Source organism: Chiloscyllium punctatum, chromosome 37, assembly GCF_047496795.1.
Source record: "Chiloscyllium punctatum isolate Juve2018m chromosome 37, sChiPun1.3, whole genome shotgun sequence".
NCBI lineage: Eukaryota > Metazoa > Chordata > Chondrichthyes > Orectolobiformes > Hemiscylliidae > Chiloscyllium > Chiloscyllium punctatum.
Window position 1 is genome coordinate 68860856 of NC_092775.1, and position 15348 is coordinate 68876203.

Below are 15348 nucleotides of genomic sequence, written 5' to 3' on the forward strand. Positions count from 1 at the left end.
CAAGAATCGATGCTGGGTCCACTGCTTTTAGTCATTTGTCTAAATGATTTGGGTGTGAACATAGGAGGTATAGATAGTAAGTTTGCAGATGACACTGAAATAAGTTAAAAATCACACAACACCAGGTTATAGTCCAACAGGTTTAATTGGAAGCACACTAGCTTTCGGAGCGATGCTCCTTTACCTGATGAAGGAGCGATGCTCCGAAAGCTATTGTGCTTCCAATTAAACCTGTTGGACTATAACCTGGTGTTGTGTGATTTTTAACTTTGTACACCCCAGTCCAACACCGGCATCTCCAAATCATGACACTGAAATAGGTGGTGTAGTGGATAGCGAAGAAGTTTTTCTCAGAGTGCAATGGATCTTGATCAGATAGGTCAATGGGCCAAGGAGTGGCAGATGGAGTTTAATTTAGATAAATGTGAGGTGTTCATTTTGGAAAGGCAAATCAGAGCAGGACTATTTACTTAATGTTAAGGTCCTGGGCAGTGTTGCTGAACTAAGAGATCTTGGAATGCAGATTCATAGTTCCTTGAAAGTGAATTCACAGGTAGACAGAATAGTGAAGAAGGCATTTGGTATGTTTATCTTTATTGGTTAGAGTATAGAGTGTAGGAGTTGGGAGGTCATATTGTGGCTGTACAGGATATTATTTAGGCCACTTTTGGAATATTGTACGCAATTCTGGTCTCCCTCCTAGTGGAAGGATATTGTGAAACTTTAAGGGTTAAGAAATGATTTACAAGGATGTTGCCAGGGTTGGAGGGTTTGAGTTATAGGGAGAAGTTGAATAGGCTGGGGGTGTTTTCCCTGGAGCAACGGAGGCTGAGGGGTGACTTTATAAAGATTTATAAAATTATAAAGAACATGGATGGGTAAATAGGCAAGGTATTTTCCCTAGGTTGGGGGAGTCCAGAACTCTGGGGCATAGGTTTAGGATGAAGAGAGAAAAATGTAAATGGGACCTAAGGGGACACTTTTCATGCAAAGGGTGTTGCATGTATGGAATGAGCTGCCAGAGGAAGTGGTGGAGGCTGGTGCGATTACAACATTTAAAAGTCATCTGGATGGGTATACAAATAGGAAAAGTATAGATGGATATGGGCCAAGTGCTGGCAAATGGGATTAGATAATGTTAGGATGTCTGGTCCCATGGATGAGTTGGACCGAAGGGTCTGTTTTCGAGCTGTACATCTCTCTGACTCTAAGTAAAATTTTCGGATGATGTGAAGGCCCAACATCACCTCTGGCCAGTATGGAAGTGGGAGAATTTAGAAAGTCTGTTATAAGTGATAAATATTCAAAAAGTGTTGTAATAGTCAAGAATGACATTCCTGATGAAGAGCTCATGCTCGAAACATCGACTGTCCGGCTCCTCGCGTGCTGCCTGACTGGCTGTGCCTATCCAGTGTCACACTTTTTGACTCTGATCTTCCAGCATCTGCAGTCCTCACTTTTTTTCTACAAGTTATAAATATCCAAATTGCGACATTAATTGGAATGACCATCCAGTCAGCAGAACCCATTCCTATTTGTCAAATTGGGCATTTTCCTAAGCATAGAAAATAAGGATTTATTTGTTCTTTCTTCTAATTACTTTATATGTTGCAACAATGGCAATCTGTAAAACAATTGATTTCAAAAATTGACAATTACAACAGCTTTCAAAGAAGAGCAAAAGTTCTCTTCCATTTTATATTTAAAAAGTGCTGTAGTGGCTGTATTACACAGAAATTAAAAATAATGCACCAAAACAGAAATTGCTGGAGAAACTCAGCAGGTCTGACAGCATCTGTGGACATAGCTATTCTGTTTTTACAGATGCTGCCAGACCTTGAGTTTCTCCAGCAATTTCTGATTTTATATGTTTTAGATTTTCAGTATCTACAGTTCTTTGTTTTATGGAAACTAATGTGCTTATGATTAGATTCCCAACAGCGTAGAAACACATCCAACAAGTCCGCACCGACCTCTGAAGAATAACCCACCCAGACCCATTTCCTTCTGACTAATAAGACCATAAGACCATAAGACATAGGAGTGGAAGTAAGGCCATTCGGCCCATCGAGTCCACTCCGCCATTCAATCATGGCTGATGCGCATTTCGCTCCACTTACCAGCGTTCTCCCCGTAGCCCTTAATTCCTCTAGACAACAAGAATCTATCAATCTTGGATTGATAGTTAATGCACCTAACTATATGGGCAATTTGACATGGGCAATTTGACATGGGCAAATCCACCTAACCTGCACATCTTTGGATTGTGGGAAGAAACTGGAGCACCCGGCGGAAACCCATGCAGACAGAGAGAGAATGTGCAAACTCCACACAGACAGTCGCCAGAGGTTGGAATCAAACCCAGGTCCCTGATGCTGTGAGGCTGAAGTGTTAACCACTGAGTCACTATGCTTCCCCATTATGTACTCCATCAATACAGCATTTCTTTTCCCTTTAAGTTGATGGGCAGAAGTTCCTAGTCTGGGAGTGTGTGATTTCAGGGTATATGATCCTGTAAAATATATTAAAAACTTGCATTATGTTGGGAAGAGTGACACAGTTAACATGTGCTGTTCACAGGACAAATGCAAGATTGCCAAATCACAAATGAACAGAACAGTTTATACCACAGGATAAAAGTGTGCTCATTGGTTGGCCAGCTGACACTTACTGGCCAAGAGATTTCCATGGAGAACCCAACACCAACCTGTTAGCTCCCCAAGCTCCTAGGCAATTTATAAAAGGCACAAGCTGGAACATATTACTTTTCGTTGCAGAGAAGAGGTCCCTATATACGGATGAATATCATTTTTAGTAACAGTAAATGAGCCTTGTTGCAATCTTGATTATCTTACTTTGGTTGTCTTTGGATTGACATTTGAGCCAATGGAGATATGAGAAAAGACAGCAGGATATGGTGGCTCAGTGGTTAGCACTACTGCCTCACAGCACCAGGGACCCAGGTTCAATTCTAGCCTTAGGTGACTGTGGAGTTTGGGTGGATTGGCCATGCTAAATTGCCCATAGTGTCCAGGTTAGGTAGATTCATCATGAGAAATGCAAGAATGAGTGTAGATGGGTGAGGCTGGGTATGATGGTCTTCAGAGAGTTGGAGTGCACTTGCTGGGCTGAGTGGTCTGTCCTCACAGTGTAGGGATTCTATAATTAAGACCAGTTGGTAACATCTAGTCTGCATTACATTAATAAAGCCTAGAATATTGTGAATAAACATTTCATATCCAACACCTCCAACCCTCTATCCCCACCCTCTGTGATACCAAGAGCCATGGATTTATCTTGAAGAGGCAGAAAAACTAAAAAAAAGTACGTGGGGCAATAAAGTAAGAAGTATACTGGGAAGTCCCTATCTACTCCCCTCCTGCTCAAAAGATGATATGGATCGTCTGTTAATTCTTATCTTTGACATGATTCAATTGTTGCTGTGGTAGTAACCAGTGCAGCACTCTTTTGAAGGTGTGTAGAATCCGTACATACAGTACCAGGCAACTATTTAGTTCAGCAGCTGATTGTGTCTGTTGCCTGTAAGTCCTGGTTACCGACTGTTTTCAAAGCCAATTGAGTTTATTTGCTGATATGTGGGCAAGAGTAGTTTTGCTTTTTTTCTACTTATAAAAGGTATTAAACTATTCATTAATGTCTTCATGCCAAATCCCTGTGTGTGCAATTTTGGGTTAATTCCACCACAATTTTTTTTTCAAAATATGGGGAACTTCAATTCCTCTTTTTAAGTGGGTTCCCTCAGAACCACTTCTGTGATCTGTACATAATTCTTTGAATCAGGATGCCTGAAGTTAGTTCAGTACTGTATTTGGGCCAGAGATTCCTATGGTGGACTATGACTAATACTGTCATGGTTCTGCTATTATTGAGCTTGTTTGGGCAGACCCTGTCAATAACATTTTGGGTTTGCAAAGCTGCAAATGATGGAGTTGATCATACATGGTTAAATGTTGTCCCACCACCTTTTAAAACTACGTATCCCAGATCTCAACAATTAAGTATGAGAAAGGAATATTCTCATCACCTTTCTGATACTTCTACCAGTTATCTTAAATTCGTATCTAATGTTTATTGACCCTCTTGCCAGTGAAGATATTGATTATCAATCGCTCAGAATTTAAAATCTTTTCATCAATCTCCCCAAAACCTTTTAATTTCCTAGGAGGAGAATCTCACCTTCTCTCCGATCTCCTCCTTCCTGGTACCATTCTGGCAAATTCCCTTTGTAAAATCTCCAAGGTCTTTCTAAATTGCAGTGCCCAAAATTAGACACACTAATCCAGCTGAGGCCTAATCAGTGCCTTTTAATGGTTCTGTATAACTTCCTTGTGTTGTATTTTATACTTCTATTTACATAGCTAAACATCTAAGTTACTTTTCGAATAGTATTATCGTCCTGTCTTGCCAACTTTAGCTGAACCAAAAGTTAATTGACTCTTTGCCTGAAAGAGGAACTGGCTGGGTCAATTTCTCCAATTATATTTCAAGACTTTACTAAAACTAGGAATGAACCACTGACTATTGTTTATTTGAAACATTATTATTGATGCTGAACTTTATTAGCTGGTTCGATTTTAAGCTGTCTCTTTTAATTCATGGTAAAGTGGAGTAATTTGAAGAGAGAAGAATGTCACTCTGAAACAATCTGCCCAAGTAACAGATCACTGTGATCTCATATGAAATCTAACCCATGTAACTTGTTCATTAAGGAGGTAGAAACTCAAATCACGACTTAATGAAAGTTAAGCACAAGTTTTAACACCATGATACAAAGGAGATGGCAGCTGGCTCTGCTGCATGTAGTGTCTCAGAATTAGATAGATTTGATTGTATTAAGAAGTTAATGGGAAATACCACTTCATAGTTAATAATATTAGTTTCCTATTAGGTAACGTTTACATGGTATTGATTTTGGTTTGTTGCAGTATAAGTCTTAAATATGAAATTGTCCAGTACAATCCCTTCACATCTGTTCCTGGTAAATTGATAGATCTTTTTAAATGTTGTCCAACTCTTGGAGGATTATAACAGCTGGGTGCAATGACCTGTGTTGTATTTGTAAAAGTTTAATTAATTTTTCCATCTTCTATGATTGCTTGCTGTGCTAAAATTCTTGATATCTTGTTGTTCATCCTAGCTTAGCAATGATGAACAGCTCAGGCTACTCAATGCAGTGAAGAACCGAGAGCTCACCATTGATGAAGCCTGGCAAGTTGCTCAGAGTGGTAAACCAACACTTCAGGAACCAGGCAAACCAGATAAAGTAAGATAACAAAAGTTCTCCTTTGTTAGTCATTGAAAATAGATTGGATTTGAAGCTGACTCAATTGTTTAGTTTAAATGTGGTTATGAATTTAGACAGAAAATTGCATTGCACTGCATAAATGAGCTTAAATTTTATAATGAGCTCATTAAATAATGTAATGGTAGAATACAGCAACATTTACCTGCAAGTGAAATATTGTAGCAAATAATTTGTTATGGCTCTGCCAAGAAATGTATAGTTAACATAATTTTGTCACTATAAGAGCAAACCCTTATAGGAGTAAAACATTTTAGGTAGTATATGTTCTCAATTTTTTAATGTTTGGCACAGTACCATTTTTAACTGTACTAAACACTATTAGTTGGAATATTTTTGGGAAGATAAAATATTTCTGGTTGTGTACTGTATTCCTCATTTTTAATAACACATAATGTGGCCTTCTGTTGGGCAACAAACAAATCTGGTTATATTAAGTAAGTCTGTTGGCTTTTTTTTTAAAGATGCTACTTAGGTTTTCTATTTGAATACTTTCAGATGGAAAGAGGATAAACATTGAAGATTTCTAACTTATAGTGGAGAATGTATGTCCCCAGTAAATTCATGAAGAGAAACACTATTGTCCATTGTATTCACTCAAACTCCCATCACAGGTCTCTCTATGACTCAACAATCCTGTAAGTGCTGAACTTGGCAGGAAAGCAAAGACCTTCATGGAGTCTTTTGAAACCATTTATTTATAAGGTTTTCAAGTCTGTGATAATTTTAAATTACCAAAAAGGGCTGTTATAATCTATTTCTATCTGAAGCATGTCAGTGAATCGTCTAAATATCTTTTGGTCTCTAATGCTCATGTTAAGGTCAAAAACCAAACATTGATTAGTTGTCAACTAGTACTTAATGCAAACTCTTAATATAAAGTGCAACAATGAATTATTGCATTCAAAATCTAAAAAGTACTTCTTGATTTCATAATACAGTTTTGCTTACCTTTAAGAGTGGTGATGTTCATCTTTATTATGCAGTATGATTGTATTTCTTGCTATATTTTGCCTTATCCAGCAATATACTGCAATTGCCACTTTACTTGTCAGAGAATCCGACATGACATCAACATTATTAAAGAACTGATGCTCTCTGTTTTATGCCTTAGTGGTATATATAAAGGAAAGTGGTCTCATAAAAGAGCAGATGAAAATGTAATGAGTGAAAACAATTCTCTGTAAGTCGTTTCACATGATGAAGACAGTAACAGTAGATGCTCTGTTGTATCTGGTAATTCTTAAAGGATTGATTTTTATCATCTTTGCATCTGGGGAATGCTCCAAGGCAAAGTAAACAAAAAGACAAACTATAGAAAGGGAGACCGAGTGCACTGACCAGGGATCTCCTAGGAATGCTTGATGGGGTTTATTGAATAACTTCACTCTAAGATGGCACATCCACATTGATGAGATGATATGTCTGTGAGCACAGGTCTCATTTACTTTCCGTGACACCAGTTGGGATTTGGAAACTTGGACCCATGCATGAATAAAAGACCTGAGATGATTGTAACATGTGCAATCCATTGTCTCTGCAATCCATAACCAAATTTATTTGCAGCTTCTTTTGTTTTGTGCTTAGATACCTGAAAATACACAGTACAACTTTTCTGTCTACAAATATAATCGATATAGATGGCAGAAGAGAGTGCTGATGGTAAGCTGACCAACTATCTCAATAATTAAATATCTCAAGTAACAGTTGAACATGCTTTCTTAAGGGAGTATAATCTGTTGCAAAACCTTTTTTATTTCATTGGGTAATGCTTTAAAATGATGCATAATTGGATCACCTTCTCATGCGTTCATTAATGACATGACACTCTGCTTGTCTGTCCTCTCTCTCCCTCACCTGCTGTCTTACCCTCTCTCTCACCATACACAGCAAAATGGTGTACATTTTTCCTTTTTGTATTTGTATACAGAAACCTTCTCAGATATTGACATAGTCCATGCCCTGTGTGGCAAATTCTTTACAGCCTTCAAGCTGAGGCTGATATCTGGCAAGTAACATTAATTCCTTAGACGTTCCAGACAATCACCATTTCCAACATTAGAGAATCTAATCAGCTTACATTGACATTAGTTGCATTACCATTGCTGAATGCCGATTATCAACTTTCTGTGCTTACCATTCATCAGAAATGTAACTGAATCAGCATTGTAAGTATTGTGGCTACAAGAATAGATCTGGTGTTGGAAATTCAGTGGTGAGTAACTCACTACTTAACTCCCCAAATCCTGTCCAGTATCTACAAGGTATGAGTCAGGAGTGCAACTCCAAAACCTCAAGATACTTGACACCACCCAGGATATAGCAATCTCTTGAGCAGCACTTTATCCCTCCATTACCAGCGCATGGTAGCAGCAGTGTATACCACCTACACGATCAACTGCAATAACTTTGAAAGGCTTTTCAACAACACCTTTCAAATTTACAACTTCTGCTCTTAGAAAAACATAGGTATGGCTAAACATGGGAATATCATGACCTCCAAGATCCCTCCAAGTTATAAGCCATTCTGAATTGAAACTATCTCAGTGTTGTTGTGGCAAAATGATGGAACTCCCTCATTAATAGCAATGTGGATGCACTTACTCCACATATACACAGGTCCTTGAAGACCACAGCTCACCATATTTCAGGAATAGTTAGGGATGGGTAACAATTGATGACTTTGTCACATCAGTGCATTAAAACGTAAGGTGGAGTGGTTGGAAGTAAAGCCAAAAGGCAAGCATGAAAGCCTACTGTTTTACAATTCCCTGTTTTATACCATAGTACAAACTCAGTGGTCAGAAAATTGCTCTCCTTCAAATAACCAAGATTGTTGAGATTATAATGTTGTCGATGTAAATAAAATGTCTTGTGATTTTTTTTCCCATATTCTGATATCAAATAAATTTACCAAGTTCTCTACACTTTAAAGGGCTGTGCATTTATATTCAAACTGGGAGGAACCAGGAGAAACCAAGAATAGTGGGGAATAGTTTAATTCTGATAAATAATCTAAGTCTAAAATGATTAATCTGGGCAGTGTACTTCTCGTAAAACCAAGAACAGCAAATGCTAGAAATCTGAAACAAAAATGGAAATTGCAGGAGAAATTCAGCAGAATTGGCAGCATCTGCGAAATGAAAGCAGAATTAACATTTCGTGCCTTCTTCAGAACAGATTCTGTTTTTCAGTGTACTAGTCATGTTTGGCAATGAGGTTTTGACTGGAGAAACTTAAAATTCATGTTTTGGTTTGATGTTTAAAATCAATGCAAGTGAAACGATTGAGCTGCTAATCTTCATTATCAGAACTTGAGATGAGAAATCTCGCAAATAAAACTTGTGGGATTTTGATGTGGAGGTGCCAGTGTTGGACTGGGGTGGACAAAGTCAGAAGTCACATGACACCAGGTTATTGTCCCATAAGACCATAAGGTATAAGGTTAGAAATTAGGCCACTTGGCCTATCGAATCTGCTCCACCATTCAATCACGGCTGATAAATTTCTCAACCCCATTTTCCTGCTTTCTCCCCATAACATTTGATCCCCATGACAATCAAGAACCTATTTATCTGTGTCTTAAGTACACTCAATTGCCTTCTGTGACAATGAATTCCATAGATTCACCACTCTAGCTGAAGAGGTTTCTCCTCATCTCTTTTCTAGAGGGTCTTTACTGTAAGGCTCTGCTCTTGGGTCCTCCTCTCTCCTGCTAATGGAAACACCTTCCCAATATCCACGCTGTCCAGACCATTCAATATTCTGTAAGGTTCAATTAGATTCCCCCTCACCCCTTCTAAACTGCATTGAGTATAGACTGAGTCCTCAAATGTTCCTCATATGTTAAGCTTTTCATTCCTGGGACCATTCTTGTGAATCTTCTCTGAACACGCTCAAAGGCCAGTACATCCTTCCTGAGATATGTGGGCCAAAATTGCTCACTGTACTCCAAATGTGGTCTGATCTGAGCCTTATAAAGCTTCAAGTCCAACAGGTTTACTTGAAAATGCAAGCTTTTCAAGCACCACTCCTTTGTCAGTTGAAGTGGAAGGAAGCACACAGGCACGGAATATATAGGTGGGAAGATAGTGGTAAGGTAATTCCAGGTAATCAACAGAAAAGTACAAATAGTGTGTGTGGAGCGTTGACAGGCTGAATAATAAGTCTTTGCAGGTGATCGAAAGTGTTAAATGGTGTGAGTAAAGTGTTAACAGCTGAATAACAAATGAAGGGATGACCTGTGAACTGATTAATTAAGGCAGAGAGATAATTACAAAAAATTAAAAATGAAATGATGCCAGAGACACACCAAATGGCTGTAATAACATAAGTATTAGAGTCACATATCCAGGGTCTAGCCAAAATAACAAGTGATCCAAAACTGTACAAACTGATTAGGATAGAGAGATAATAACAAGGTATCAAGGTATGATGTAAGGAAGATTTTGCAAACACAGAACATTATGGTGGGGTTACATGTAGCGCGACATGAACCTAAGATCACGGTGGAGGCTGTCTCCATGAATATGGAACTTGGCTATCAGTTTCTGGTCGACAATTCTGTGTTCTGCTTCTGTTCTGTTTGTGGGTTTTTGGTATTGAGGTAGGTTAGTTCAGTTTTTCTGAAATGTTTTTCCATCAAGTAAATCAGTTTAAAAAAAATGTTCAGAGTTTTACACGATGCACAGCACGTAGAAAGGAAAGATAAACAGGAAAGTAAGTTGTGAGGAAGACATAAGGAACTTGAAAACAGATATAGACTAATTGGGCAAAAATCTGGCAGATGGAGTACTATGTGAAGTTATTAGTTTTAGCAGAAAGGACTTTTTAAAAAAAAAATTACTTAAATAGAGAAAGTCTGGAGAGATGCAGAGAGATCCAAGTGTTCTGGTGCATGAATCACAAACATTAGTGTGCAGATAAAGCATGTAATCAAGAGGCTAATGTTATCCTCTACTAAACATGAGTTAAACTTAAAAATAAGGATATAATGCTTCAATTGTATAGGGAGATGGTGAGACCATATCTCAAATATTATGTGCAATTTTGGTCTCTCTATTTTAAGAGAAGATGTAATGCATTGCAGACAGTTCAGAAGAGGCCAAGATTGGTATTTAGAATAAGCAGGTTGTTTTATGGGGAAAGGCCAGCCAGCTTGCACTTGTTTCCAATGGAGTTTCGAAGAGAGAGAGGTGATTTGATTGAAGTGTTTAAGGCTCTGAATGGTCTTGCATGCTGGACACAAAGGATGTTTCCTCTTATGGGTTAATGCAAAATTAAGGGGCACGGTTTTAAAATTGTGGTCATTCCTCAGGACAACTATGAGGAGAACTTTGCCCTCTCGGAGGGTTGTGTGGTGGAAGTGAGGTCTTTGAATAGCTTTAAGCAGAGGTGGGTACATTCTGGTTAAGGAGGGGTTTCAAGGGTCATAAGGAGTAGATGAAACCAGAGTTCTAAACATAGATGGATCAGTCGTGATCTTATTGAATGGCAGAGCTGGATTGCGGGGCCAAATGGTCTATTTCTGCTTCTATTTTGAATGTTCACATAAAAGTTTGGAGTTTCGTTTGTGACCTTAGGATATCCCAAAGTCCCTTAAAATGAGAGTAACATTTTGAAATTTTAGCTATTGTTGTAATGTAGAAAACATGGTATCCAGTTCACACACAACATCAACTAAAAAAAATCATCCGTATGAATTCATATAAACTGGAAATTCTCAACAATTTAGGTAGCATCTGCGGAAATAGAAACAGAGTTAAAATGTAGGATCTTCTGGATCCACCCAGAGTTCTTAGAAAGGCAGATGAGGGAACGTAACTGAACGGGAAGCAAAACGTTCCTGATGGTGAGTTAGAACTTTAGATTTCAGTTCTCCGTATCATTTAGGTGCATCATTAGGAACTTGTGTTGTAATCATTAGCATAAGAGACATTTAGAGGGATATGGGACTAGATCAGTTTTGGAAGCCTGGTTGGCATGGATGAGTTGAGCTAAAGGGTCTATTTCCATGTGCTGTTTGACTCTATAAATACTCTTTACTTATTATTCATTCATGAGGTGAGGGCATCACTGGCTAGGCCAAAATTTATTGTCCATCCCTAATTGTCCAGAAGGCAGTTAAGAGTCAACCACATTATTGTGGGTCTGGAGTCACATGTAGGCCAGCTAAGGGTGGCAGTTCCTTCCCTAAACAACATTGGTGAACCTAATGGGTTATTCCCTCATCTGTATGTAAGGATACTAGTGAGAGTGGGTCAAGTTTTTTTTTGGGGCTAGTTGATGTTCATGTATCCTGATGGCTAGTTTTCTGCCTGTCTGTCCAAAGTATTGTTTGTTACAGTTCTTGTAAGGTGTTTTGTAAATGACATTAGTTTTGCTTGTTGTGTGTATAGGGTCTTCCATGCTCATTAGCTGCTGTTTTAGTGTGTTGGTGGGTTTGTGGACTATCATAATGCCAAGAGGTCTGAGTAGCCTGCCAGATTAGCCACAGAAAGACATGACCCACTCTCACTAGTATCTTTGTAAACAGATGAGAAAGGACATCATTTTGACTGGAACAACACATCCATCCCAGGACAAGCCAAACAGACGCACAAGAATTCCTAGAAGCATGGCACTCCAACTGGTACTCTATCAAAAAACAATGACTTGGATCCCACATACCACCCCCTGAGGAAAGAACAGGAAATGACATCACCAATCCAAGGAATCCTAAACACACAAATAAAAAGTAGGCCATACTACCAGTGCTTCACCGGAGGATCAGCGGTGATCAGATGGTGACGAAATGTCTGAAAACTAACCTTCTAGCTCAGCGAGCAAACTTACATCCAAATGAGGTATCTACCCGGCAGTGTTGTTTTTGGGGTGTCCAAGTTCCATTGATTCTAAAGTTCTTCACCAAATTTACTACTTCATGAGAAAGTCATTTCTTTGCAAAAACCTCTTACAGTATAAGGGTTGAAGCCCAACCAGGTCGACCAGCGTGACGACTGAGTGCGGAAGTGAACCAGCCAAATTGGCACAACCACTTGATGAAGGAGCAGCGCTCTGAAAGCTAGTGCTTCCAATTAAACCTGTTAGACTATAACCTGGTGTCGTGTGAATTTTGACATTTGCTGATGTGAGCAAACCTGTCCAGACTAGGCAAGCAGTGGCTGAACTCAAAACTGCCATAAATTTGTGGGTTGTATCTTTGTACAATGGAAGCCTTTGGGAATGGAACTTGCTGACTACCTGCCCATAATATTTGGCATTTTACCTGCACTTGAATATGTAATGAACTGAGAGGAACATAACTGTGTGGGAAACTGAACCTGTCCTTGAGTGGAAGTCCCTCCTGTTTTTACACACACCTCTCCACTTTTCTCTTAAAAAAAAGAAAATGCTGCCAATCATTTGGATAGCTGAGCTTCGATTTGAGATGCATAGGTACAGTTGTCTGCTCTTTCCAATCTGCAATGTCAGTAATGTTTTGCAGTATTAATTAAGAGTAGACTTGTGCTTTCGTAGCACATTTTATGACTGCGGGCTGTCCCAGAGCACTTCACAATCGATGAAAAATACTTGAAATGCATTCATGAGGCAATGTTGGAAAATTCAGCAGTTCATGTGGACACAGCAAGCTCTCTCAAACTCATGGCGATGAGATGAGTATACACATATTCTGATTTTGGCAGTAATAGTATTAGGATGTTGTCGGTGCGGGCATTGGGACAGCTTTGCTTTATTGGTAATCAGCCACATCCTAGAGTAATCAGAATTACACACCGGCATGAGAAACAGTTCAATCCAGTCTCATTGTGTCACCAAGGAACCATGTTTACCAATTAAAGCAGCCTCCTGCCTCTTAAAATTGATTAAAATTACAAAACAAGAAATGAAAATCCAAACACACATTACTCAGACAGCATGTGAAATTTCCTGAAAATTGTTGGTCTTTGTTAATTGTCCCCAGATTTCATTATTGTTGTGTCAGGATCAGCACCCCTTCAGCAGTGCTTTCCTTCATTAACATTCTCTAAGCATTGACCATTGCCACTGTTGCAATAAACCACAGTGATTCATATTTACAGATGATAGATTAATGTGTATTTCCTTTCCAGATTGAATATAATTCAAGGATTTTGTGTAACATTGAGAAAGGTATTATTAAGAAACAGTTTCCATTTAAATGCATCAAATCATGTGAACATATTGAAGGACAGAAGATCAGCATTTCCTTTTTAGGACACCATGATTATGAACTTGAAGCGACTTGTGCTGAAGATAGAGTAAAGGTAATAATCAAAGATATCTGCACACTTCAAGTGCTACCTTTAGTGCACAATTTTAAGGTTTCTCCTAGCTTGACATTGTGGGGAGAGATATTTAATAATTTTCTCTGCTTGTTTTGCTTAATGGGGTCAGTGCACAGGGAAATGTCAGCTGAATGGATAATACTTACTTGGTGCTTTTTGTAGTTTTGTTTGTTCTTCCTCCCCTGAAGCTGCAGGCTCATTCTCATGTATGGCTTGACAGGTGTCTGCTGCCCTTTGACACCATAGCCAAGTAGTGATTATTCATCTTTAAACCTGCAGAGGTTGATTAAGATGGGGTGCATCAAAGCTGAGCCTAATTCTATGTAGACTCACCCTGCCATCTCCTGCACTTTCTTTGGAATTGGTAAAACTTGGCTGTGGTTTCTCATTTTCTCATTAGAGAACTGAACCCAATTCTTGTAACTATACTTGCATCAATACTGAATATCAAATACTTCAGTACAAATAAATGTAACCTTTATTTAATTTTTAAAATGAACTATGATAATAAACCATGTGGAACACTTTATTGTATATTTAGTAACTTCTTGCTTTGTTTAAAAACGGAATCAAAATAAAATGAGCTGCTTAACTTTCTGCTGTTTGAACCACTCTTTCCTGTTTTGAGAGTTTTCTGACATTTAAGAGAATTTTCAATCAACCAAGTCTCTTTTTGACAGAGCTCTGAATTTGTTTTCCCTGTGGTGACTTAATTTATCCTCAATCAACTTTCATTACAGATCATTCAGCTTCTGAACCAAATCATTAAAAATAACATTTATGAGTCATATCCGAGACAGGAGAGTGGCACTAACACCCCACAGGGCGAGACAGGAATCATAAAAGAGGGTCAATTAGAAATGCAGAAAGGAGGCCTTGCTTCAGTAAAATGGAACAGGTACAAAACATGCATTTTTCATCATTTTTGTTTGCTTTAAATAAAATTATTTGCTGATTGTTTTGATGGAGGTTAGTCTTGTTTTGTAGGTTACAGAAAACTACTTTCTCTGTAAACTGTAATGTTTTATATGAACAATTAATAATAGAAGCAGGGTTAGGCCTTATTAGATGGCAGCTTAGGATCTTCTACTCCAGCTGTACTTCTTACGAACCCTCCTCACTCTCACTGCACCACCATTCATGTTCGATTAATTTTAAACAGAATCTATCACCATAATTCTTGAATGTGCTTAATTTCTGACAATTCTTTCTCATGAGGGGAGAATTCCAAAGATTTAGAACTATTTTGTGTAACAAGATTTCTGGTTCCAGTCCCATTCCAGAGCCAAGGTTGGCAAACCTTTGCAGTACTGAGGGTGTGCTGCACACTTTGGGGTGGTGGGGGTGGGTCAGTGCTGAGGGTGTGCTGCACACTTTAGTGTTGTGGGGGTGGGTCAGTGCTGAGGGTGTGCTTCACAGTTTTGGGGTGGGGGGATGGTGGGTGAGTCAGTGCTGAGGGTATGCTGCACAATTTGGGGTGTTGGGGTGGTGGGGGTGGGTCAGTGCTGAGGGTGTGCTGCACAGTTGGAGAACCTGTTGTTAGGATGAGATCTTAAATAGTGTCTCATCTACCAGTTTGATGTAACAGCTCCCATGACACTATTTCAAAGATGTGCAGGAGGGCTATCCCTGATGTCATGATCAATACTTAACCCTCACCCGCAGCATCACTGCAAATAGGTTATCTGTTTATCACATTGTTGTTTCTGGGAGTTTGCT

At 38.9% G+C, this 15348-nt stretch overlaps 1 protein-coding gene across 1 annotated transcript in view; it reads left to right on the forward strand.

Moving 5' to 3' along the window:
- The window catches only part of LOC140463192 (uncharacterized), a 127890-nt gene that overhangs the window by 26690 nt on the left and 85852 nt on the right, over nucleotides 1–15348 (forward strand). The window contains exons 2-5 of the mRNA XM_072556983.1: nucleotides 5159–5284; nucleotides 6911–6985; nucleotides 13435–13608; nucleotides 14370–14527. Coding sequence (XP_072413084.1) covers nucleotides 5159–5284; nucleotides 6911–6985; nucleotides 13435–13608; nucleotides 14370–14527 — 533 coding nt within the window. The remainder of the gene's footprint in view (nucleotides 1–5158; nucleotides 5285–6910; nucleotides 6986–13434; nucleotides 13609–14369; nucleotides 14528–15348) is intronic.